At 42.0% G+C, this 26,049-nt stretch overlaps 1 protein-coding gene and 1 non-coding gene across 4 annotated transcripts; both read left to right on the forward strand.

Moving 5' to 3' along the window:
- The first annotated feature begins 1,584 nt into the window (after window positions 1–1,584).
- eif4g1a (eukaryotic translation initiation factor 4 gamma, 1a) lies at window positions 1,585–23,955 on the forward strand. Of its 3 annotated transcripts, none has more exons than XM_053329341.1 (31): window positions 1,585–2,021; window positions 3,952–4,078; window positions 4,180–4,266; window positions 4,532–4,564; window positions 5,600–5,779; window positions 7,525–7,624; window positions 9,858–10,012; window positions 10,260–10,352; window positions 11,760–11,835; window positions 11,931–12,821; window positions 12,918–13,003; window positions 13,122–13,311; window positions 14,052–14,185; window positions 14,515–14,634; window positions 14,758–15,153; window positions 15,428–15,574; window positions 15,663–15,899; window positions 16,042–16,146; window positions 16,346–16,645; window positions 16,765–16,882; window positions 16,970–17,072; window positions 17,198–17,532; window positions 17,702–17,826; window positions 17,962–18,134; window positions 18,260–18,385; window positions 19,040–19,121; window positions 19,248–19,346; window positions 19,485–19,625; window positions 19,747–19,828; window positions 20,873–21,013; window positions 22,463–23,955. In XM_053329341.1, the coding sequence occupies exons 2-31, from the start codon at window positions 4,004–4,006 to the stop codon at window positions 22,642–22,644; spliced, it is 5,112 nt and encodes a 1,703-aa protein (XP_053185316.1). In that variant the 5' UTR covers window positions 1,585–2,021; window positions 3,952–4,003; the 3' UTR covers window positions 22,645–23,955. The 3 variants fall into 3 exon arrangements, with proteins under 3 accessions (XP_053185316.1, XP_053185317.1, XP_053185318.1); XM_053329342.1 differs by having other exon boundaries at window positions 9,858–10,009; XM_053329343.1 differs by lacking the exon at window positions 4,532–4,564 and having other exon boundaries at window positions 9,858–10,009.
- On the forward strand, window positions 15,213–15,290 carry LOC128370199 (small nucleolar RNA SNORD66). Its single transcript, XR_008322311.1, has one exon. It is a non-coding gene; the product is annotated as a small nucleolar RNA SNORD66 (small nucleolar RNA).
- Window positions 23,956–26,049: the final 2,094 nt, after the last annotated feature.

Raw genomic sequence — 26,049 nt, forward strand, 5'->3', positions numbered from 1 at the left:
GTAATTGGCCTTGGTGTTGTGGTGCATAACAGTCAAAAATATACACAAAATTTGCAATAAAAATATGTCAAATATAATTTAAGTGAGAATAGGTGCTACAGATTTTAACTTTTAAATTGAAGATAATTAAATGTACAAAATATTGACGAGGAGTAAACAATATATGCAGTGTGCAGTTAACAATAATTATAATATTAAAAGTTGTGTTAAGTAACGAGCCATGTTAGATGAATAATCACAGATGTACAAATGTAAGATTATGGGATATGTTAATATAATGTATAATGTAGTGTCCAAGGGTGGAATAGAGTCTGTGTCAGCAGGGGTCCCGGGCCTTGTTGATGAGGCCGGCTGCAGATGGGGAGTAATTGTTCATGAAGTGTGATGTTTTGGTCTCATTTAAAAAGGCACACACATTACTGTAATGTCAGAGTTGATGAGCTTTAATGCTCATTTCTATGCAGACTTCACTGACAATATTCTCTGTTAAATTAACTATGAATTAAAGTAATTTACTGCTGGCTGTTAGGTCAGTTTGCATACTGTGTTAGCACTTTAAACAAGGCTGTATTAGTATCGTGAGGGGCCCCTGGACACTGAACTCATGTCCCCCAAACAACTTTTATTTTATTCTGATTGGATAACGCCGCTGTCGGGTGGAAACCTTGTAACTTTTGTTTTGGACATTCTAGGTTTCTGACAGTGATCGTAAAAAAACATAAAGAGAATAAGATAAGATAAGATCAGATATTCCTTTATTAGTCCCACATTGGGGAAATTTATATTATTGCAGCAGCAAAGTGGATAGCAAAAATAGAAGAGTATCAACAGGAAGAATAAAGAACAATAAATAATAAGTAAGTACACAAGCAATAAAACAAACACAATAGTAGTTTTTAAAAAATATAGTAAAAAAAAAGTAACATTATGTGCAAAAGTAATATTTGTGTTTAATTATAATACACTTGAATGGGTTAAGCCCTGTGTCACATTTCTGTAGAGTAATACAATAACAAAAACAAAAAGAAGTGCACACATTTTTTTTTTTTTTCTGCTCAATGGCCCCTCGGCATTTGCCCAGATTGCCTGTATGGTAATGATGGCAATGATGGCCATGACTTTGAGGTGTTTTTATTGCCTTGTGATTTAGTCACTTTAATAATAATAATAATGATAATAATGCATTTTATTTAAAGGCGCCTTTCAAAGCACTCAAGGTCACCTTACAAGGCACATATAACACAACAACAGTACATCAAACAATATAAATCAGGTGACATTTAGTGTAAAGATAGAGAATAAATATTAATGTGACTACAAAGTGCATTAGTTACTTCTCCTTATCTGTTTTGACTGTTTTATTTTGGCTTTGATTGTCTGTGTTTGCAGGTGATGACTTTAGTATTCTCCCCTCTGTGGATCAATAAAGTAGTAATGTTAATCGATGTTGAATCGTGGATGCACTGAATTAAGCACAAACATTATAGTGTAGTCAGGGGCTGGTGGATTTGCCTGTATCATGTGATCAAGGAAACGGCTTCACATTTTAATTTCCCCGGAAGTTACCCATGCGACTTGGAGGTGCACCGGCTCCATAAACCAGAAACATCGCACTATGGCCTCTCTCTGAGCCGCCTGACGCGACACTTGTGTATATACCTGACCGGCAATCCGTCACCATCGACGCCTTGATAATGGACCCCCGGTCCAGAGGCTTTTTTCGGGGCCATCGGAGTTGTCAATAGTACTCCCAAAGTACTATATTAGTTGATTTTGAGCGCTGTCACTTGTGCTCTGCGGGGATTTAAACCGAGGTGACAGCAACAGCACTCGCCCCATCTGCCGGTTAGCTAACTGCTAACTAGCTCGCTAAGTCAATAGCCAAGAAGGGCATCACTTTTCTCTTTGGAGTACAGGACACGGAAAATACAAAATCTACCGCTTTCATACACAGACGACTGACCAGAGGCTGATTACCCACAGAGTTCCCATCTTAACTACACATTCACAGTTGATTCCTGGTAAGAATAAAAACCATCTGACGGTGGGAGGTGATGCTAACGTCGCTAGCTGCACCGGGGCTTCATTTTGTCAAAGGCACACCGGCTAGCTGCCGTTAGCTGGTCGGACAGGGCCTGCTGCCGGCTGTCAGCGGGACACACGGCGTGCTAATCCCACAACATGCAGACCGCTAAAAAATACTAAATTAAAGTGATAATGTGAGAGTTATAAGGCCAGTGTGAGGACTAACGAGCACAGATGTGTCGTTTATAACGGAGGAATTAACGTTAACGGCAGCTCACGGTGACCGTTACAACCGCGAGCAATAATGGTCAGATTTACGGTTTAACGGGGTTTGTGTTTTAGTGTTTCAGAGCCAACATGTCGGTGTTAAAACCAGACTTTAAATCAGAGTTCATTCACCCTGTTAGTTGGAGACGGAGAGTGAAGCTGCTGGCCGGGCCTGTAATTAAACTCAGCTCACAGGACAAGCTAACCCGCTAACCTACAGTAATGTAATCTCATCTGATCCAAGTGTTGCAACATTGTTGTGTGAGGGCCGGTTTATTTGTTCCCCTTTTAGTAAACATGTCATCCATCATGAGCTCAGTGAAAACTATCCGGCTGGGCTGTGAGTTAAGTCCTCTTTAAGGTGAAGTGTGGACGTTCAGCCACGTAGCGTAACTAAGCAGAGTGACAGCGGGACACGTAGTGTTAGCCGGCTGCTGGCTAACGATTTAACCCGCCTCGGCCTGCACTGACATGCCTTCTCATTTTAGCAATTATTCAGCTAAAAACATACCTGGAGCCACCTCTGAGAGTCTTATATTTACTGACCGCTCATGATACAGGCAGCCGTTACTGGCAGCGGGAGCCTTATGGTAGCTTTGAGCGCTGATGTCCCGTCTGAGAGCAGCATGGCCCCGGCTAGCAGCTAACCACAGTTCCTGTGTCAGCAGGTGGATGCTGTGTGTGACACGTCTGCTACAAATATTGATCCGGTGGTTTTGTAAATCTGGCATTTTTTTCCATCATAAATATACTAACATCTATTCAGAAATAATGTATTAGTCAGTTTTTTTTTTTAAATAGACGTCGTTAGTTGGATGGATTATTTGCACATGTAGCTAGCACAAGCAAGAGGGCATTGAAGCTGCTGGTAACACAGTAAATGAACTTTGACCTGAGGTATCCATTTTCTTAAATTCACTCATAACGGGTCAGGCAAGTGATGTGGTGGCAGTCACTTATGCACTTAGAGTATAACTCTAAACCATTAAAACGTGTTAAGTAACCCCCTTTAGTATTTGTAACCTATTTGCCTTTTTCTGCTTTGTCAAGTCACATTCATTTAGCTCTGTGTGTGTGTGTGTGTGTGTGTGTGTGTTTATTTTGTTTGCCGTTTTACCATCACTATCTGTCTGGTAGATTAGTTCACAGCTGGTACCACACAATTGTCTCTAAAGAATCAAATTAAAATGCCTTTATTATGTGATTTAGTAGCTGTCACGGCCCCTTTCCTACTCAAACAATAGATTGTTTTGGGTGGAGGTCAGAACACGAGTCCATTGCAATTTGATTACGAGCGAGGAATCCGCAATGGATATTAACTCTAACTGCTCATAAGATGGCAAGCATGGGCCCTGCAATATGCAAGTGAGCAAGATTGTGGGAGGTGGTGGTGTTATCATAGGCGAAACCACAGACCACACCCTCACTGCTTAGTTAGATGTTGCCACACTTAAAAATTTCATGTCTCACACTGTTGTCTGAAGTCTGACCTCTGAGGCTCCAATTATCATGTGTAATGGAGTACTGTTTAACTGTCTGCTAGAGAAAATTCAAAAGCTCAATTTACACCTGATAGCAGTTTCATTTTTATACTTTTGGTGAATATTTGTCTCATGTTCGATTGTTCTTTTTTTTTTTTTTTTTGTATTTCTTTCACAGAAAGGCTGGCAACACAAGGCCACCCTAATGCAGAACCATAAAAGAACGTGAAATGAACAAACCACCACAGCCTATAACGGGACCCACCTCTGTCCCAAACCCTGCCCCTTCCCCAGGATTGACACAGGTGAGTGACTTTGACCTGGTGGGATCAAATGAGTTTTGGTAGGTTAACCAAACCTTTTTGTAACATCTATGTATTTTTTTCCTCCATTTTCTCTTCACAAGGCCGCCTACGGACCTGGACAGCCCACATCTCTTGTTTTTGCCACACCTCCACCTCCACAAATGAACTCCGCACCACAGCCCAGACAGGTACTGTCACAGCATGTTTTTTTTTTTTTTTCTTTTTTCTTTTGGCTTTTATGGTTTTTGCATTCAGGGTACAAGTACATGATGTGTTTTGCCTTGTATGAGAGCGTTCTCCTTCCTTTCACATAGATTTCTGACACGGCTTTTTCTGCTGTAAGCTTTGGCTAAATGAGTGTATGTGTGCGTGTGCGTGTGCGTGTGTGTGTGTGTGTGTGTAATTGCCTATTTGCCATCTTGACTTCTTTCTTCTCTTCTGCTGTCCTCCCAGTTTGCTGCAGGGCCCCGTACTTTACACCAACAGGTACTAACACCCCGCACTCTTCCTTACATCCCCTCTGTCTCCTTAGTGTAATGCATGCTTTCAGTTACAAATGTCGGAGACTTAGAAGCTGTAGTTTTGATATTAGACACATTTTCCTAAAGTCTGCTAGCATTGAGTAGCATCTCCTCATAGAAATGCACATTTTTTTTGAAGTTATGCCCTTTACTAGATGTAAATAAGTCAGTGTTTAAAGGCAGATATTTACCCAGGCATTGTTTATTTTGTATTCATCCTGCACAAGCCCATTCCTTTCTTCTTCTTTTTTAAAATTTTCCCTCCACATGTGTCTGCATTTGCAAGACATCGCCCCAAACTCTCCTTGATAATGACTTAAATATTAAAAATGAATTTATTTTTGGTACCTGCAGCATTCTAACATCACTGCCCGCATGCACCTGCAGCCCTTAAAATGACTATTTTACCACTTAAAACTTGAACCCACAGGGGTTTTTGGGGATCTCACTTTTATCCAGACTTGTGCAGAGTTGCATGTGCAGCTGTCATTGTTTGAGCTTACTGTTCATGGCTTTGAGATACACTGCTGCCTGTCATACTCTTCTTTCTTGCACCTTGTAATCTCAACCTTTTCACATTGTCTCTTGTCCTCATTTTCACCTTAATCTCACTCCCTCTCTTGCTCTCTGCTCGTGTTGTGCGGCTGAAGGGTGGATACAGAGCATTACAGGTAACGGCTTTTCTCTTCGACCCCTCCTCCCTCTCTTAACTTTGGCTAACATCAGTGTGGCAAAGAGACATGTATGTCAGTACACGTTAGACTCAGTGTAACCGTAGAACTGAATGTGCTTTAGACTTTTGCAGTTGCTGTGAGTGCTTTGCATCCAGCGGGGGTTAGGGCTGTGTGCAACCGGACGCGCACACAAGCAAAAACTACTGCAACATTCTAACACCACCATGCTTAAAACATCAAATGCAGGCACAAAGCAACAGGTCTGCTTGCACTGCGACGCACTCTTCATCCTTCTTTCCCTCGGTTCTCCCTTATCTGTCCTCCAGGGTTACTATCAGAACCGACCGGCTATGGCTGCCAGCGCTCCGAGAGTCCAGACAAGTAGTGGGCCTCGAACTGTTGCACCCACTCATGTCTACCCACCCAGCTCCCAGATGATGATGATTTCACAGCAACAGCTCTCTTTTGCTGGCTCCCCTCAGGGTTACTTCATCCCCCCTGGACAGGTTGGTTGACATAAACGGTCACAAATACATTATAATCATATAATTCTGTGTATGTGCTCATCATATTAGCTTGTTGGCCACAATATAGCAGTATTTTTCCTTCAGGTAGTGATGTTTGTGAAAGTGGGGTTTATATTATTTTCAAAGACGTTGATGATCTTTGCGTAATAGCTGATTAAGATTGTTGCTTAGTTAGTCGTTAGTAGCTTTAGAGTTGCTAAGCTAGCAATGTTCTTTGTCAATTTATAGACTCTAAAAGTGTTTCATTTAGAGCTAGTTAGCCCTAAAATTGTTCTGGATGCCCAATTTCATCTATGGAAGTTTCTGTTGGCCCATGTAAGTTTTGATGCCACAAATTCAATTCTTGATGAGTGAAAATGTTTGAAAAGCTTCTCTAAAGAAAATGAACCAAGGACCAAATAATCGTGCTAGGTAGCCAATAATGACCAGGTGTGAACCCCAAAAAGTCCCCAAAAAACATTTAAATTGGAGAAAAAATCAAAAAAACAAAATTTTCAGCCATCATTGTGTCATTACAGTGTGGTTAGTATATGCAAATGAATGATGTTTAACTTTACCTCCTTGTTGCGTGCAGCCAGACTTCCCTCACTCATTTGCCAGCAAAAGTGCGCCAGGTGATGCAAAACACGTCATCTGGTGGACTTTAGATATCTGACTTAGACTAGAAACTACATTTGATCATTTTCTGTAGTGTCGCCTTCAAGGACCGTAAACTGCGGGTCTCTCAAAAAACGTCCTGTTACACTAGCGAAAGGGAAAACCAGACACCGAAACATCATACTACCAAATACTTTTAAATTAAATTTTTGAGAAAACTAGTTTCGTGATACAAGGCCGAATATCACGCTGTTCAATCAAGCACAGCAGAGTCTGGAAGAGAAAGTGACCACCAGAGCGACATTACAGCTGCAGCGAGAAGACTCAAAGTGCATTCTGGTTGTTGTAGGATTTCTCTTTAAAGGATAATTACCATTTTTTTTACAACCTGGACCTTATTTCTAGCATTAAATATGGCCATTTACTCACCCAGACAACTTTGGTGTCATTTGGAGTCGTTTGTACGAAATTAGCTCCAGTGGAGTGCCACGTATATCCGTATAATGCGAGTACACGGAGCACTGAAGCACAGCCTCTATATAACGCATTATCTGCCGAGAAACTAGTGCTATTCCCCTCCGAGCCCGTGGTGGCATGTTATCAACATCCGGGGTCTGTAGGTTGACCTACTAACCTCTGATCTGGATGATGTCATTTCAGATGATGTCAGATCGTATTTTATGCTAGAAATAAGGTCCAGGTTGTAAAAAACGGTAATAATCCTTTTAAGAGCAATGTGAGGAATCTACAGCCTTTTTCCTCAGTTTTTGCTACTTGTGGGGCACACATTTCCAATATAATGATACATGTCTACTATATAGGTGACCTGCTTATAGGAAATCATCGTATTCACAGCAATGAATTTTTCCTTTTTAATCAAAAGTCCTCACAAGAAATGATGTTAAAAGAATAATAAGGGTGCATTTAAACATTTGGACAAGCTACACAAATATGGGCATTATCTTCCCTTTTTGTCAAAAATGGGTGTTGGAATAGGAGAGTTGTCTTTTATGTTAGGTCCAAAATAGTATGTTACATTACTGTGCTGATGGTATGATTGACCTGAAGCTCCCACAACTTAATTGTCCCTCTATTGTTGTTTTATGACTATTTATTTTTGTTTTCAGCCATACCGGGCCCCATATATGCCACCTACTCAGCAGTATCCTGTGACCAGCGGTACAGCAGGCTTCTTCCCGGGAACTAGCCCTGCTGAATACGCCTATGGTAAGAGGGTTATAAACCTCCGTTTTAAAGTGGAAAAATCTCTCACAAACGTCAAGAAATCCGAACTTAACTTTTGATTTTTAAGTCAAAGCACGTATTTTTAGTCCGTATCTATTTGCGCACCTCTTTGCCCGTAAGGTAATGTTGGGTGTGCCGTGGTTTTGCTTGGCTGGTTGGTGTGTTTTTTAAATGTCTTTCTGGGTCAAAACTCTGCTGAATGTGGTGATCTGCCAGTTGCATGTGGTCTGGCTTAATTCTGCTTTGGCCTGTGTTCTTTCTATCTGCAGTCTCACCTGACGCTGCCTTTACAGGTTCCATGAAATGGCTTTGAGACCAGAGTTTTGTTCTTGTTTGGTGTGTTGGCACATGAAACAAGATGGTGGGGTGGGATTTAATGTGAGCAGGGACCTAATTTGAATAGTAATGAGGCACAATTTTAAAACTGAGCAAGATAAAGACTCTAAACGGAAGTAAGAAGTTTTCAGCTGTGGCACTTTGGGAATTAGAAGAGCCTCTCAAAGACATCCTGTTCTGTTTTATGGCTCCAAGTGCTCATTCGCTTTTGCAGATTTCCTTTTCATAAGTGAGAGGTAGAGTAGGGTCAAACTAAAACTCTCCCTAAGAAGAAAAGGATTATTTTGACTAACAAATATGCAAAGGCGTTTTTAAGAATAGGATGCAGCCATGAACACAATGTAAGAATACAGCAAAGGCTTTGTTCATTTCATGGGACCTTTTTAACACCCTGCTTCCTCTGGATCCTCTCATTAACTCATTCTGCATCTCTCTTCCTGCCCTCTCTCCTTCTTTCCTCCCTCTCCCGTCCCTCACTCCCTTCCTCTCCTTTGCTGCGTTGGTTCAGAGCCCTCTCTTGCTGCGAGGGAGAGGCGGGGTGGTGGGGGGAGAGGGGGCGGGCGAGAGAACGGCCGTCTCTCTCTCCACGGTGCTCCTCTCACCTCCCAGCGCTACCCCGGTGAGTAGTGTGTGTGCTTGTGTGCTGGTCAGCAGGCTTCAGTGGCAACAATCTCTGTGGCACTTCCTGTCTCTGATAGTGTTGTAAATGTGTTTTCTCTCCCCCCCCCCCCCTTTTTTCTTTTGGGTAACACACGTTTAATTGCTACATGCGAATGGTCTAAAAGTCATCGTCAGCACAAGTAAACAAGCCACTCTTTCAGCAGTGGCATCTCACTTGTAAATTCAAGCCATAATGGTGAAATGTGTGTAAAGGATTTTACTTTTTAACCCCCTTTGACTTTTTCCATGAAATATGTCCAAGATGTCTGTTAAATGTTGTAAATACAGAACATATAGTCTTCAGTATCCCATTGAAATAAATTTCATAATTGGGGGGAAAAGAACAACCTTGAACTAAATTTTGTCTGGTTTGAATCATAGCTTAGATGTCTTTTTACTTACAATTCACCACACTCCCTGGGCTGTGTTATCAGCTCCTCTCACAACTGATGAAAAAGAAACTGGAATTAAAATCAACAAACTCCTGATTCATGAAATCAGTTTCACTTGAATTTACTGCTAAAGACGAGCGGCCCGCCTACATTGTGCTCGGATATTTAACCTGTATATGTTTCCTGGCCATTTGCACAACTTTTATGTGTTTCAGATATTTATAATCTGATTACAATGCAAGAAATCATGGACTGCAAGTTAGACTATTACTACTACAGAGGACTTTCACATGTAGATTGTGAAGGTCAAACAAAAGTGTTGCTTCTCCCAAAGCCTGTCATGACTAATTTGATAAACACACCTCGAATAAACTTTGTGTGGAATCCAGGTTTTGTTTTCCTCCTTTTTTATTTTTTTATTTTCCTTTTTAAAATTAAAATATCCATCTGGCCTCCAGCTGTGGAGAAACTGAATTGGACCATGCAGGGTTCAAAATTACTACCAGCCAGCAGCCCCTCACCAAAAAAAGTGATCTATTAAGTGTCTGGTACAATTTGAACGTCCAGTAGCCATTTGGCCGGTGGGCAAAATATGCACCCAGGGACCAAGGACAGCAGCTGTCGATGGGCAAATGTCTATATTTGCGCCTAAATGTCCCTTTTACATCAGTTTCACCAAATTCACACAAACTTTATTGCAAGGTTTTCAAAAAAAGACATTTGGTCATAACCACAAGATAAAGTATCTTGTGAAGATGGCTGGTTGTATTAATTAAGTAAAGTATTGTTTTTAACATGTTTTCTATGTTTTACTCTAACCGTGACAGCAGGAACATTCTATCCAGCACAGCCACAGTACTCTACATCTGTCCAGCCTGCACCGGTCATGATCAACCCCGCCCAGCAACAGCAACAAGCTCCGCCTCCTCAGCAACAACCGGCACAGCCACAAGGCCCAGCAAAGAGGGAACGCATACCGGTAGTGTGTAGCAAACAAAAGGGCTATGGACCTCTTGTCTGAGGTCAAAAAAAAAAATTTGAATGGAGAGAAACGTGTATTGTCTGTTCAATGTGGAACTTTCTCTTTTACTTCAAGATAACAATAGCATTTATCATGATGGGTTGCAGCTGTAGATCAGTAGTGACAGGATAGTTACATACTGTTGCATTTTAATGTTGGATACCTGTTTCGTGGAGACTTAACCAATACTTTACCTGTCTGCATATAGATCAGAATACGAGACCCCAACCAGGGCGGGCGTGATATCACAGAGGAGATCATGTCAGGTGGAAGATCCGCCACCACACCGACTCCCCCACAGGTAAGAATCACTTTGGAAAGATTCAACTCTGATCTGAATCAAGCACGGTTTTATAAGAGCCTACAGTTAATGACAGAAATGTTGTTCATTGTATTAATTAATGCCAGTTTGTGCGACTTTGAGTTAAAGGTGTAGTTTCCTCCTTTTTATAAATTTAAATTGCTTTTGGCCCTGACTATAAAAATGTGTGTGTGTGAAACAGAAACCGGAGGATTGAAACTCCAGTTATATAAGAAAAGATTCAATTTTCCATTCTAACTTTTAATCATGTTTTGTGGTTGTCTGTTCATCCTATTCTCATTAATGCAAAATCTCAGGAACACCTTAAGGGAATTTTTTCTAATATGGCACAAACATCCATTTGGTCTCAAGGATGAACTGATTTCAAACTGTCAAAGGTCAACATCACTGTGGCCATAACTCAAGAATTCATATGCTCATTGTGACAAAGTTTTCTCATAAATGTTTAATAGGATAAAATGATGAATTGATGACACATTGATTTGGCCCCGAAGGTACTTTTATAAGTCCAACCTCTTCACTTCCTCTCCCTGGTTAACCACCAGTACAGGGGTCATCCTGGTCCTCTGGTAGTTCACCACAAACTAATTGGTTTTGCTGATGTTGAGCTTCAGGTGATTATCATAGCACCATGTGATGAATCTCTCAGTCCTCTGTACTCCTCTGTAAAAAATAGTGAAGGCAGCTTGTTTATCACTGGAATTAATATATGTTCATATAGTGATTCCAGTGAAGTCAATATTTTTGTCAAAGAAGACACTTCATACCTTTTTTTTAATTTTATACAATATGAGTCTGGACAGTCATGAATGTAAACTCCAACTTGACTGGCTGGTGGAGGCATCCAACCATGAGGTGGTGTTTCTAGTTGTGTCTGCTTTGGTAGGTGGCTTATCTGAGAATGTAGCAAATTCAATAAAAACAAAACAAATGTACAATTTGTGGTATTAAGATTTTAATCACGTAAGAAAATATTAAAAAACAACATCAAAATAACACACAATAACAACTTGAAAAGATAATTGCTCCTCCTCATTTTAAGAAGAGACATTTGAGTTGGTTTGTGTGAGAGAAGATCACATTGTTAGTGGAAAAAACACAACTTGGAATCATTTACACACTCAGCACTTTAATATTTCGAGTTCACATCTCTGTGCAAACATGTTAAAAGGAGCATAACTCCGATCTAGCACAGCGTTTTATTAAACAAACACCAAAAAGCTAAAACAAATATACACAAATATGCCCTGACATCATGAGCCGTGGTCGTACTTTAAAACTAGTAAAATAAGACTCAACAACCTTCTGACACAGTAAAACAAACAAAGGGAAAATAAACTGTTATTCTAATCAGCAGTTTAAAGATGACTCTTTTTGCAATCGTAGGCCTCCATAAGAGATGCAAGCCCTGCACAGACCAATGGTGAAGTTACACAGCCTGTCACTACAGTGACAAGAAGAGGTGGGTACATTTTCTCAGCTTTGGTTTACAAAATAAAGCAAGATGGCCATATTTGATATTTCTCTTATGGAATAATTTAATGTTTCATTTCCCAGAAGAAAACGCGGAGCCTTCTGCTAGCGCTGAAAGCCCACCACCTCCTCCCACAGTAAACCCAGAGCCTGTGGTCGAGGCGAAACAGGAAATGGACAGCCAGATGGAACCGCCTACTGAATTAGCCGCACAATCTGTAGCCCCTACACCGGCTGCTGAGGTGCCAACCCCATCGATAAAGGACCAGCAGTCTCCCGCTCCCCTCCCTCCAGCAGCAACATCTACTCCTCCTCCTGCTGAGGCAGTAAATAAAGTCGATACTAAAGTTAGTGACACAGTAGACGCTCCTGTAGTTCCTTCAGCATCACCAGCCGTGCAAGAGGTCCCTGTCAAAACGGAAGAACCACAGGCTGCCCCTGCTCCAGCTGAGAAAGCACCAGAAAAGGAGGAAAAGGAGGAAAAGAAAACTGAGAAAGTGGAGAAAGAAGAGCAGGTGACCAGCGCTAAGGTGGAGCCTGCAGCTGAAGTTACAGCAACTGTTAAACCTGTTATTGTGGCAAAAGAAGAAGCACCTACAAAGACAGCAACAGAAGTGTCTCAGCCTCCACCCTCTGCACAGGAGCCTGCTGCTCCACAGACTCAGACTTCTGCCCCGAGCTCTGCCCCCGAACCTGAACCTACACCAGCTGAAACAGCAGAACCGCTCCTCTCCAACGGCCTTCCTCAGGACACTGAGGAACTGACTGAGGATGTGGCAATTTCAGACACTACAGCCCTTGACAAGCCCGACACTTCTCAATCTCAGGAATCCGCACCTGTGGCTAAAACGGCAACGCCAGCCCAGGTGGAGGAGGAGGAAGAGGAGAAGAAAGAGGAGGAAGAGGGGAAGGAGAAAAGTGAGGATGCCCCCCCTACCTCTGCTAGCTGCCCTACAGAGGAATCTACTATGCAAGGTGGGGTGGAGTACTGTCTTAAGTGTATTTCTGATTGTAATGCTGTGTTTGTGAAGGATTACTATGTTTAACATTTCATCTTTTTTTTTTTTTAAGCTGCTACATCTGTGCCAAAGAAGAGAAGGAACATGAAGGAACTCAACAAGAAGGTTATTGGAGACCTCCTGGATGCCTTCACAGAGGTTTGTATTTACAGCACAGTGTTTTAAGTGTCTCTGAAGTTTCAGCTGCATCAACAGTGTTTTGAGAAACTGGGTTATTCTAGTATTTATGCATCTGTACCTGTTTTGTTTGCTCCAGGAGCAGAACGCCAAGCCAGCTTCTGAACCCTCGTCCACTCAGGCCGACCCTGTCCCTGTTGCTCCAGCTGAACCTCCTGCTGAGGTCGCAGATGAGACCTGGGAGGAGAAAGAGGACAAGCAGAACACAGAAACTGATAGGACTAAAACCTCACCTGAGGCAAAAGAGCAGAAATACCAGTACAAAGAAGGTAGGTTACGATGACTGTGTTTCCTCATAAAAGACTCAGTTTACATTTTTGAATGCAGTTAAGTGGCTGCAGTTGTCGTCTTTTTGCTGCAGTTCAGTCTTTTTCGCTGCCTTACAAAATTCATAGATATAAAATGGTAATGCCTAAAGGGTCACAAAAGCTTAAATTTATTAAACGTCACATAAACTATCATTTTCTGCTTACTTTACAAATGAAAATTGTGTATGACCCACTTATTTTAATAGTAAGATTGTTTTCTGTCACAGTTGAGCAATAAGAACCTTTTTAAATATTACAATAAACAAGATGTGCAAAACCACACCTTTTATTTGATCAGACACTAACTATCAAACATTTTTACTTATGCTGCTCAGATCTTATTGTAGATGTTTCCACACATCGTTTACCTCACGCTGCTCTGAATGAATTTAGTTTCATGATGCATGAGTGGAGTATTGAATATGAGGGCATTTACAGATTGCTTTGGGATTGAGGCGGTCAAGTTTCAAAGAAGTCAATACAGTACTATAAAGGTGTTATATTTATACACAGTGCTTCACTTTTGTTAACAAGATAAGATTGAAGACCCGTTGTCACTACCAGCTTCTGTGTAACCGTGCTACACCTGACTCTGTTCTCTGCTGTAGCTATAACCTGCTTATAAAATAGTGGACATGTAACCTTTTGCCCTTCATACATCAGTTTTCATTACATTCAATCTACCTTCACACATCTCTCAGAACAATGGAAGCCGATAGACCCAGAAGAGAAGAAGCGGTACGACAGGGAGTTCCTCCTCGGCTTCCAGTTTATCGGCGCTAGCATGAACAAACCTGAGGGTCTGCCGCTCATCAGTGACGTGGTTTTGGACAAGGTAAGGGATATTTTTGCTTTATTCTGGTGTTTCCCCAGAAACTTCTTCAGCCAAAGTGGCAGCCACAGAAACTTATGATAAAATACATAATGACATTATTTGATTTATGAACTCACAGAATTGTCCTGAAAACAATGTAATACTTTCCATATTTGTCTTGATGTCACACATGAATTATATTAGACATTCAAGTAGACGCTATATGGATGTGTAATACTTGATTTGGTTGTATTTATGACCTTATTTGCATAGCTACTAGAATTTATTACACTGACAGTAGAATATAAGGATGGGCACAGATATCATTTTGCCTCTTCCTGCATCTTCAGGTGAATAAGACTCCCTTGCGACCTGCTGACCCAGCTCGAATGATGAGTGTTGGTCCTGATTTTACTCCCTCATACTTGGGGAATCTTGGGAGCCGATCAGTGGGTGGACCACGAGGACCGGTAAGTTTGTACATCTCACTTCTGGATATTTCTGTCCCTTTTTTAAAGTGTATGTAATAATGATCTATCAAATCGTGTCTTGTTGAATATTGTGATCATGTTTGCTGTAATTATTTCCTTTAGCCACCTGGACCACGTCGCTCCCAGCAGGGTCAGCGGAAAGAGCCCAGGAAAATCATCAGCAGCATGTCTCTCCACGACGACGTGCAGCTCAACAAGGCTGAGAAAGCCTGGAAGCCCTCTGTGAAGAAGCCCACTCGCAGTCGCCAAGCGGAGGAAGTGGAGGAGGAAGTAGGCAACTCTGAAGAGGCCAAGACTCAAGAGCTGTTCAAGCGTCTGCGTAGTATCCTCAACAAGCTGACACCCCAGAAGTTTCAGGAGCTGATGAAACAGGTGACAGATCTGGCGATAGATACAGAGGAGAGGCTGAAGGGAGCCATCGACCTCATCTTTGAGAAGGCCATCTCAGAGCCCAACTTCTCTGTGGCCTACGCCAACATGTGCCGCTGCCTTATGGGGGTAAGTTACGCCATTGTGTCTGAATCTCATTTCGTCATTTCATTCTTGGCATTCATTCGCTCCAATGATGACCAATGATTTTGTGCCACGTGTCTGGGCCACTGAATGTTAATGATGGTATTGAGGAGCTGAAGGAGCACATTTATCTCTCTTCATTTTCTGTTTGCCATTGTAACAGTTATTGTGCCATATAAATATGAAGATGGACATTTTATATTTACTAAAAAATGACTAATTAAAAACCTAATTACACTCAATGTTCTCCTGTTTTCAGTTGAAAGTCCCCACCTCAGACAAGCCAGGAGTTTTTGTGAACTTCCGCAAACTGCTGCTCAACCGCTGCCAGAAAGAGTTTGAGAAGGACCAAGATGATGATGAGATCTTTGAGAAGAAGCAAAAAGAGTTAGAGGCTTCTAAAGATGTAAGACATTTGATCTTTTACTGTCACTGCCCCAATCACACAAATATTTGTACTGACCATTTGACCACAAACACTTGTCTTCCCTCAGGATGAGGAGCGTGAGCGCTTGAGGGTGGAACTGGAAGACTCCAAAGACCAGGCCCGCCGCCGCTCGCTGGGTAACATTAAGTTCATTGGTGAACTCTTCAAGTTGAAGATGCTGACGGAGGCCATCATGCACGACTGTGTAGTGAAACTGCTGAAGAATCACGATGAAGAGTCTCTGGAGTGTCTCTGCAGGCTGCTCTCCACAATTGGCAAGGACCTGGACTTTGAGAAGGCCAAGGTAGTAAAGCATGAACACACACAGAGATGGGTCGGGTGAATCATAAAGGGAATAGGATTATTAGGGGCTGGGGAGACAATTTCCACAAATAAAGTGTCAGACTTATTCAAACACATTTTTTTTTTTTCTGTCACCCTGTTAGCCCCGTATGGATCAGTATTTCAACCAGATGGACAAGATCATCAAAGAGAGAAAGACCTCATCCAGAATCCGCTTCATGTTGCAAGATGTGCTGGACCTTAGAAGGGTAAATATTTAATCATCCATATCAGTCGATGTTAATAACATTTAAGGTAGTGACTAAGTGTAATGCTAAGTGAACAATTATATGACACTGATTGTACGTAATCAACAGTGGTTATGAGTTACTCAGAAGTCTAGGATGTAGCTATAAAATGACTAATGTTGGAAGTTTGTTTAATGACCGTCTTCCATCTGCTCCATAGAGTAACTGGGTGCCTCGTAGAGGAGACCAAGGTCCTAAAACAATTGACCAGATTCACAAGGAGGCAGAATTGGAGGAGCACAGGGAACAGATCAAGGTCCAGCAGCAGCTCCTGTCCAAGAAGGACGGAGGAGGAGGAGGAGGAGGAGGAGGCGGCAGGATGGGAGGGAACATGGGAGGCCGAGGCCCTCACACACCTGGAGGCGGCCGGAACAGCCAGCCCCAGGATGAAGGGTGGAACACGGTGCCCATCTCCAAGAACAGACCCATCGACACCACCCGGCTCAGCAAGATCACAAAGGTAACGTCCAAGTCCGACAGGTTTTAAATCTGTTTGTCCACAATTCTCTCTATTTTAAGATGATGATTTGAGACCTGGATCAATGTGTTTACGTTTGAACTTTTCATGTTTCCCTATAGCCCGGTGCTCTGGACTTCAACAATCAACTGTTGGCTCCAGGGGGCAAAGGCATGTGGGGCAGCTGGGGCAAAGGCAGCAGTGGAGGAACAGGAGCTAAACCAGCAAGTGGAGACCAGGGTAAAACTCCCCCTCCAAAAAGAAAGTCTGTGGTTTAAGTTATTTTTGGTGTTTGGGGTGTTAATCTGTTCTTTTCCTCCTCTTTAGATCCTGGTCGTCCAGCCACCAGCACCCTCAACCGCTTCTCAGCCCTGCAGCAGTCTGGTTCATTGTTGTCTTCATCCGACTCTGATCGCAGAGTTCCTCAGAGGTATTCACCAACTGCAAATATTTCTTCTTTACTCCGTAACTGTTCTCCTCGCACTCTTTATAAATAACCCAAAAACTACATTTTCCTAATAAATCTGGACCTTTTGTCTCGCTTACCACCCGCAGGTCAAGCTCCAGCCGCGAGCGTGGCGGTGACAGAGACAGGAACGATCGAGACCGGTTTGACCGATTCGCAGACCGCAGCGAGGGACGAGAAGGTCGCGACGACAGGAGCACCAGGAACCAAATCACTAAGAGAAGCTTCAGCAGAGAGACAGAGGAGCGCGGCGGGAGGGGCGGAGACAGTAGGGCCACGAATGAGCCGGTGCGCCGCGTGGCCAGCATGACCGATGACCGGGACAGAGGAAGCAGAGACAGAGGAAGCCGGGATCGGGGAAGCAGAGACCGAGGAAGTAGGGACAGGGGAAGCAGAGACAGAGTTCCAAGCAAAGATCTCACAGGTAAAAAAAAACCGATGGAGCAAAAGTGAACATTTAAAACTGATGATAGTCGGAGAAAAACATCCTTAGATCTTTTCTGAGTTAAATATTCTCATTAAATTAGGATGTTTAAGGACTGAGGTTCATCTTGTGTTGTCTCTTTTTCTTTTCTTTTCTTCTTTTTTTTTAGCAGTCAAACGTGAGAGCGCCCCCACTCCTCCTCCTACTCTTCCTAAATCTACCTTGACTGAAGAGGAGATGGAGAAGAAGTCCAACGCAATCACTGAGGAATATCTCCACATCAATGACTTGAAGGTACAAACACAGCAACCCTGCATGCGACGATGTGAATTCAGTACACATTAATATTAAGAAACGGAAAATGCTCTGTTTTATAAAATCGCTCGGCCAACATCTCCCCTTTTTTTCCCCTTCTTTTGGCATTTATAGGAGGCGTTGCAGTGTGTGGCAGAGCTCAACAGTGCCTCGCTGCTCTACGTGTTTGTGCGGAACGGCATAGAGTCGACACTTGAGCGCAGCACCATTGCTAGGGAGCACATGGGCTTGTTGATGCACCAGCTCATAAAGGCAGGGACATTGCCCACAGAGCAGTACTACAAAGGGTGAGGAATCGCACCTTCACACCAGTTTTTCTTCATTTGTAATTTCTAACACATCCTTTTGAGCTCTCGACGAGTCTTGTTTCCATAGAGATTGAGCGCTGTGTATGTGTGTTTTGTGGCCACAGGCTACAAGAGATCCTGGAGGTAGCAGAAGACATGGCCATAGATATACCTCACATGTGGCTCTACCTGGCTGAACTCATTACCCCCATGCTGCATGAGGGAGGCATCCCTATGGGACAGCTCTTCAGGTGAGTGCTGGAAGTCGGCAAAAATAATCAAGTTAAATAAAACACCAATTTCCTTTTGGTTTAATCATAGAGCCTGTCAGAAATTGGCCAATATGGCTCTTGGTCTGTAAATTACTTTTCTTTGCTTAAATGGTGCTGGATCATCGTTTGTCAGTGAGACATAAAGCAACATTTCCAGTCTGTGCAGCAGATAAAATTTACACAGGCGGCTCAAAAAGGTCCAATTCAGTAGTTGGATTGTAGCTATCCCTCTTTCTCTCCTCTCTGCTTATCTCACTCTCTACGGAGTCATTTCTGAACACATTCAATGTATTCAGGCGTACGCTCAATGGTCAATCCACTCTTCTCGGCACAAATGTTACAGAATCACACATTTCTCCCAACAGTAACTGGAATAAAACACTCAATTCTCCAGTGAAATGTAAAACTAGATCACTTATTCCCCGTAGGAAGCTTAAAAAGGGCCAAACATGGTTTTAATCTCAACATTACAAATGATTTAATTTTTTTATAATATAAGTAAGTACTTTGAACTGCTTTTTGTGTGAACTGCTCCTATACACATAGAAGTTTAATTAGACAGAACATCAAATAGTAACTGATAATGTGGTTTGAAGCAAGTGGAAAGCTTAATTCTGTGTAATGTATCTTCAGGGAGATCTCGAAGCCTCTGGTGCCTCTGGAGATGGCCGGTGTGCTGCTGGTACAGATCCTCAAGTTGCTCTGCAAAGGAATGGTACGTTTTATCAGAAGTGGAGCTTCTCATCATATCCTGTTTTTTATAATAATCCCTAAATTGTTGTGTAGTTTAGCATTTTAAGTTGGATTGAATGTGCTTTTTTTGCCCCCACACCCTCACTAGACTCCTAAGAAGGTTGGGGCCATGTGGTCTGAAGCTGGGCTGAAGTGGAGCGAGTTCTTGGGCAAGGATGAAGACATCAACAAGTTTGTCACTGATCAGGTCTGTAAGAGACTCTAAAGTTGGTGGGGTTACAGCTTCGAGGTGGGATGGATGGGACTTGGGCTTTTGCTATTTTGTTTGTATTTGAGAAAACTGAGACTTGAGTAACAAAGCTTTTTTTTGTTTGACCTATTTCAGAAGGTGGAGTTCACGACAGGAGAGGAGACGGAGTCAAAGGAACCTGGTAAGAAGGCCCTCAGCGGAGAGGAGCTCGCCAAACAACTGGACAGGTTCCTTCAGGACAAGGCCAACAACCAGCGTATCAGAGACTGGGTCGAGGTGTGTGTCGCTGCTAGTTGAACTTCACACTTGAATATTTCATGTGACTTTCTGTTTTTAAATATAAAGGTTGTGAAAAGTTAAGTTTCTCCTTTACCAACTTTTCTCTTCTTTTTTTTAGGCTAACTTGGATGAACAGCAGGCTGCCTCCAACCTGTTTGTACGAGCACTGATGACATCCGTGTGCCAGTCTGCCATCATATGTAAGCAGTGTTTCCCCTATATAGACTCAGCAGAATGAAAAATGACTGTGCTTGAAGTAATGTGACATTAACCATGTTGATCACTTGCTCGGTTTCATTAGAAGTTGCTAGCAGCTAGTTAACCATATAACTTCGCTTTTGGCTTCGGTGTAGGCTAGGCTTCATAACACAACGTGCCCCCTACCTTCATAAGCTAGTGAAGTAGGGGGAGGCTAAAAGCAGACAACCTGGAGGTGGAAGCTGTGTCCCGCTTTTGTCGGTCATTGTCAGTCACTACTGTCTGTTTACGGCTATCCCCGTGGATCATGGATGTGTTATAATGCCTTGGATCCACAACAGACTGTCTTCTGGGTGGGGGTGCGCGCGATTACGTAATGTGGAAGGGGAAAACAGGCAGGTCGCTCGGCCAATCATATCATTCGGACCGAGTTTTCACAGAATATTATGAGAATGGAATAATGATGAGTTTCTATGCCTGGTGGATCTCTCTAACATTGCCAGTGCCATTACCTTATTAATAGCATTTAACCTAAACAAAAACATGTGTAAAAATGTAACAAAGGTAAGGGGTTTCTTGAAGGGGTGGAAATAAAAAATATATTTTTTTAATCGGATTCATTGAAAATAATCGACTGATTAATCGATTATCAAAATAATCGTTAGTTGCAGCCCTAATATTTTTATTATTTTATTATTATATTAAGTTTTCTTCCGGGGGTATGCATACCCCCGAATCCCCCTAGTGTTGCTAGGTTACCGACACAAAGCACTGCTGCTACAAAAATTTCTAGGGGAAACACTGTAAGTCATGACTAATCACAGCATGAAGAATGAAGAGCTGTCTGATTTTGGCTAAAATTATCCCCGTCATTTAGCTGTTCAGTTATTAGTCATGACTGTCGGTCTTCTGACAGCGACAGCAGGAATCCTACAGGGGAAGGATAAAACAGAAAGGCTGGTCTATTTTTGAAGCCCTGGAAGTAAATACTTATTCCACAAAGTATGTTTTATCCTAATTTATGTCTTTGTTACCCTTTGTTTCAGGCGACACCCCATACAGGGTGGATGCAAAGCAGATCAACCAGAGAGCCAATCTGCTGCAGAGATACCTGTGTGATGAGCAGAAAGAGCTGCAGGCGCTTTATGCCCTCCAGGCTCTGATGGTGCACATGGAGCAGCCAGCAAGTGAGTGTTGTTCTCCTGATCCTCCTCCTACAAAATATCAAATACCTCATGATACAGCACATTATTTAGAGGCTGTGTTTGACTGTTGGTGTTGATTTTCATATGTAAATAGGGTCATTTTTGTATTTCTATCTTTAATATTAAGTATATAATACAAAATAAGCAACAATCAAAGTTAATTAAAACAAAAACTGCTTACCCCAGGAAGAATAGTTATTACTCTTTGTAGTAGCTAACGTGAATCTTAATAAACTAAACTTCCTGTCAGTCAGTCAGCTGCTACTTATGGACATGCTAAGCTAACCATCACGGCTCCAAAGCTGCAACTTCAGTATGTCGTATTTGAGTGATAAGGAAAGGAGTTACTGAAAAGATAAAGCAACCAGTTTATCTCAGTGCTGGCGAAAGCAAAACTACAAGACGGTTCAATATTGTCTGTTTTTAAGCGTCTGTTTGCAGCACCAGGACAACAACATGACCGGCTGTAAACATTAAAATCTAATCTTACTGTTATCTCGAAGCAGTACATGCAGCTCATTTCTGTTTGCTGTGCTGAGTGCAGCAACGTCAGCTGGACTCATATTGAACCAGACCATGTGGTTCGTTCATCGGCCACTCACACCAGACACTGTCCGCGTTTCCAGAGCAACTGACAGGCCTCACTGCCGTTGAGCTGACAGCATGTTCAGCAACACCCTACAATTCTCCACAAAGGCATTTACACGTGCTTTAAAAAAAAAAAAAAATAGCTCAACTGATCTCTCTGAGCACTCTGGCACAAAACATTAAACCTGCCACCGGACCCTCCCGTGGGGGGTTTAGCATCCTTGTCACCTTTTTTCACCCCTGATGAGTTTACACCCTCAATTATAATAAACTGTCAACTTTTCTCGAGTTGTTTGTGCATAACGTGTCAACTCTGCAAGATAATGTGATCTGACAAAAGGAAAAGTATTTTGTCTTTTAGAGGCTGATGGATCACGGATATTTGAGGCCGATACGATAGAGAACCTTTAGTTATTACGACACCATTCCTAATTTACCTCAGTCACATCTGTTGCATGTGTGAGCTGGAAGTTCTTGTTACTTAAAATATACCAACCAAGAAGTGAGCGAATACTGACTGGCTTAATGATTAACTGACCAATTTATCAGTTTAGCTGAAAGACAGAAGAAAGAGACGTGTATCAGTATAAAATAACTCAACCCTTACTCAATGGTTCTTAATCATGAAATCTCGTAATCCTGACAGTTGAACAAACATCTGACTCTGAGCAGCGTGAGCCTCAGTCTGTATTTTCTGCAGGTTGCATTTTAACGTGTCTTTGGGTTTATTTTCTCCTCCCTGACAGTAAACTGTGGTCGAGGTCTAATTGACTACAACAAAACCATCAGTGTCTGAACCACTAATCCAGATTAATATTGACCTTTTTTGTTCTGTCTCTGCAGACCTGCTGCGGATGTTCTTCGACGCCTTGTACGATGAGGACGTTATTAAAGAGGAGGCCTTTTACAAATGGGAATCCAGCAAAGACCCTGCAGAGCAAACTGGCAAAGGCGTGGCCTTGAAATCAGTCACAGCCTTCTTCACCTGGCTCCGCGAGGCCGAGGAGGAGTCTGACAAAGAATAAAAGACTGGACTTAAAAAGCTGCCGCCCCCCTTTGGCGAGACCGGGGCTGTGCAGGCAGCTTTTGGAGAGTAATGGACAATATTGCCAGAGAGGCAGACTCAAAATCAATCCTCAATGAGGATAAATCTTTATTATTTGTCTTTCTTTGAGGGATGGACTCAGAAAACAATCATTTCTCTCTATCTTCCCTCTCTTGCTTCCTCATTATTTCCCCACCTGCTTGTCACAGCAAGTGTCCTCATCAAATAAACTTGAAAACTGATTCAGCAGGATTGCTTGTTAACAAGGTGTGAAGTATCCCACATCACTACGAAACTTTTTTTCACAATAACACAAACCGACAGGCTGCTTTTTTTTTAATGGTTCTAGATAATTATTGCCTAACAATCTTATCTGATCTGCAAGAATAAACAGCGAGGCGTGCAGTGTAGTGGGTTCTCTGATCGGTGGGTATCATCATGCCATAATGTGTTTAAATCCAAACACAGCTCTTTATGTCTTTGTCCCTTACTGGAGTGTGCAGCATGACTGAAGTGTGTTTCTATTACTGATCCCGTGGGCGAAACGTCGATGGACAAAATGTACATTGCTAACTAATGTTAAATAATCATGGGTTGAGTTTTTAAAGCAAAGGTGGTCTATTTTCTCTTCCCTGTTTCAAATGATGGGACTCACAGAGGACAGAAACACGGAGGGCTGATGTTGACCTTTGACCTTGACTACTAGGGGGGTGATCTTAATGCTTCCTCTAAGCCATCCTCTTCCATCCCCCAGTAGTGAACCACACTGACTCTTCATCTTTACCTCTTCTGTACTTAAAACCTGAGCTGTCGGGGGGAACTATCCCAGTAGTGGACACTTAATGACCCAATCACCGTTAAAACTTGAAATCTACAGAAATTGACTTGATGAAACGTATAAAGTTAAAAAAAAACAAAAAACAAACAAAAAAAAAAAGTACACAGAAATGATCCGAAAGCCTTTTCTACTTAAAGTGGAAACTCATTTCAGGAGCATTCTGTAAATATATAATAATAATAATTAAAAAAAAGTTGTTGTTTTTTTTTTTTTCAGTTTTTTTTCCAGAAACGATGAATTGCTGATGTAATGCAGTGTTTCCTTTTCCAACTGACACCGCAGTTGTCCAGATGCAGAGAGGTGCTTTAGATAATCCATTGATTATTAGTTTTATTGGAATTTTGTAAATATTTTTTTTGCTTTTCTTTATTTAAGAAATTATTGCTTCTTTTGCATCGGAAACTGGAAAGATGAGGTATCGAAACATTGCAAATAAAGGACTTATTAAGTTGCTGTGCAGAGTTTTGCATCAAGTGTCTGAGCCGTCTTCGGGTATTTAGACTCGTGTGTCGTTACGGATTTAATCGGGACTTAACACCAAGCTGGCCTCCGCGCTAATTCTGACCTTTAGTTTAAAGCTCAAACAGTCGCTCAACTGAAGGAAATTTTGATGTGTCAATTAAAATAGTCAATTTAGAAATATTCCAACAAAAATGCCAAACATGTATTAGTTACAGCCTGTCAGTTCAGAGTACTTTTTTTCTGTTATAGATTATTTAAAATCAAATATTTAATGGTGTCTGGCAATCTAAAGCCCAATTTAAAGACGTCATCTTCTTCACACTGACATTCTAAACACCAGAGGAATATTAAATGAACAGAGGAAAATCAGCAGATTAAATGGATAATAAAACAAAGTTGGTTGCATATCTGCTGACTTTAATGAGCTGAAGGTGTATCGCACACAATGTGACTAACATTCACATTAACTTCTATTTCTTACATTAAAATAACTCCACGTAGTACGGCACACAGATGTTAAAGTTGGGGAAAAGAGCGCACTGGTGAGAGAAAAAACATCTGTACATCTAGAGTGTGTCATTTACTCAGCAGCTGTAACGCAAAGTGCTCACAGCAGACTGCACACACACAGCAGGAACATCACATTTTCTAAAAGCTGCAACTTTAATGTGAAACTGAAAGTTTAGTTTTTGAGCTGGGAAACAGCAGCTGCATGGTACACAATCTCATCACAAGGGCCGCTGTTGTTCTGGAGCTCTTGATCCAGTTCATACGATGCTTCTCAGGAGATTAAGTTGATTTCTTTGTCCTTGAAAGTCCTTCAAATACTAAGGGGGAGAAAAACCCACTGGGATTTGATCAAAAACTCCTGAATAATTATGCAGTGGACTTTGTGGTGACATTGTTTTGCCAAAGATTATTTTGACTATTGATTTAAATTTAAGTTTAGTTGTGTGCTATAAAAAGTCAAATAGCATTGATCAGTTTTGGGTCATTTTCTTTTGATTGATTATTATATTAATTAATTAATTTCTTCAAGGACTCAAATTCAGTTAGTCTTCATATACTGGAATACAATCTGGTCCTCAGTTTTTCTCTGTGATTAGTTTATTAAACCCAAATGCATGTAAACAAAATATCAAATGAAGTAAAAAGTCTTAAACCGTGACACATTCAGGGCCTCAATTTTAGGTCAAAGGCACCATTTTGTTTTTGTGGTACTTATTCCAAAAACTTTGCAACACACACACACAGTGGATATGGGATTGTATATTTTTAATATCACAAAAACCTGTCCTATTGAATGCAGGACTCAACAAATCAGGTCAAAAATAGCACTTTTCTTTTTCCCCTCACCACATCATTTTTGGGGGTTTCTTGATATCAGCCTGCAGTAATGTCCACCCTGAACTACCCTTCATGTGTTCACACAGCGCTGTGAATGAGTGGCCTTAAAATAAAAGATAATGAAACCAGCTGCAGTGCTTTCCAAGACTGAAGCTGTTACTGTATCTTGATCTTGGCTGCGCAGGGAGGAGGAGGAGGAAGAGGAGGAGGAGGAGGAGATGGGATGTGACACCGCCTTGCGTTGATGACGCTTGCCATCGGGAGACATTTGGACAGCCTATGTAACCCATATACAGAGCAACAAATGGTACGCCTGTGCTGGAGACCTAATGCTGGAGTTTGGAAAGATGCTGCTGGCGACTGCTTGGCTTTAAAGCTGCACTGAGAGACCCGCAGCAGGAGGACGAACCGCGCTGTATCATCTGTTGATCGGATTGGAGACAATAAAGCGCATTAACATCATGAGCCGCCGCGGCCCGACTTCCAGGTAGGTACCGGAGTGTCGCTGTGAGGGGAATAATTAGAGCCAAACAAGCTTCGTTAGAGCCGTAAAGATGCATATAAAGGGCAACGGGGGCGCGGTGTTTATCCGATGCAGGTATGGAGATATTGGTATGCAGGTGGAGACTTCAGAGGTTGCCAGGAGACACGCTGCGTGCTGCATCCGCGCCTCTCGTGCGTTACCCCTCCAATAATTGCAAAGCTACAGGCCTGCACCCATCAATGGCGGGGTGATGT

Source organism: Scomber japonicus, chromosome 12 (genome assembly GCF_027409825.1).
Source record: "Scomber japonicus isolate fScoJap1 chromosome 12, fScoJap1.pri, whole genome shotgun sequence".
NCBI lineage: Eukaryota > Metazoa > Chordata > Actinopteri > Scombriformes > Scombridae > Scomber > Scomber japonicus.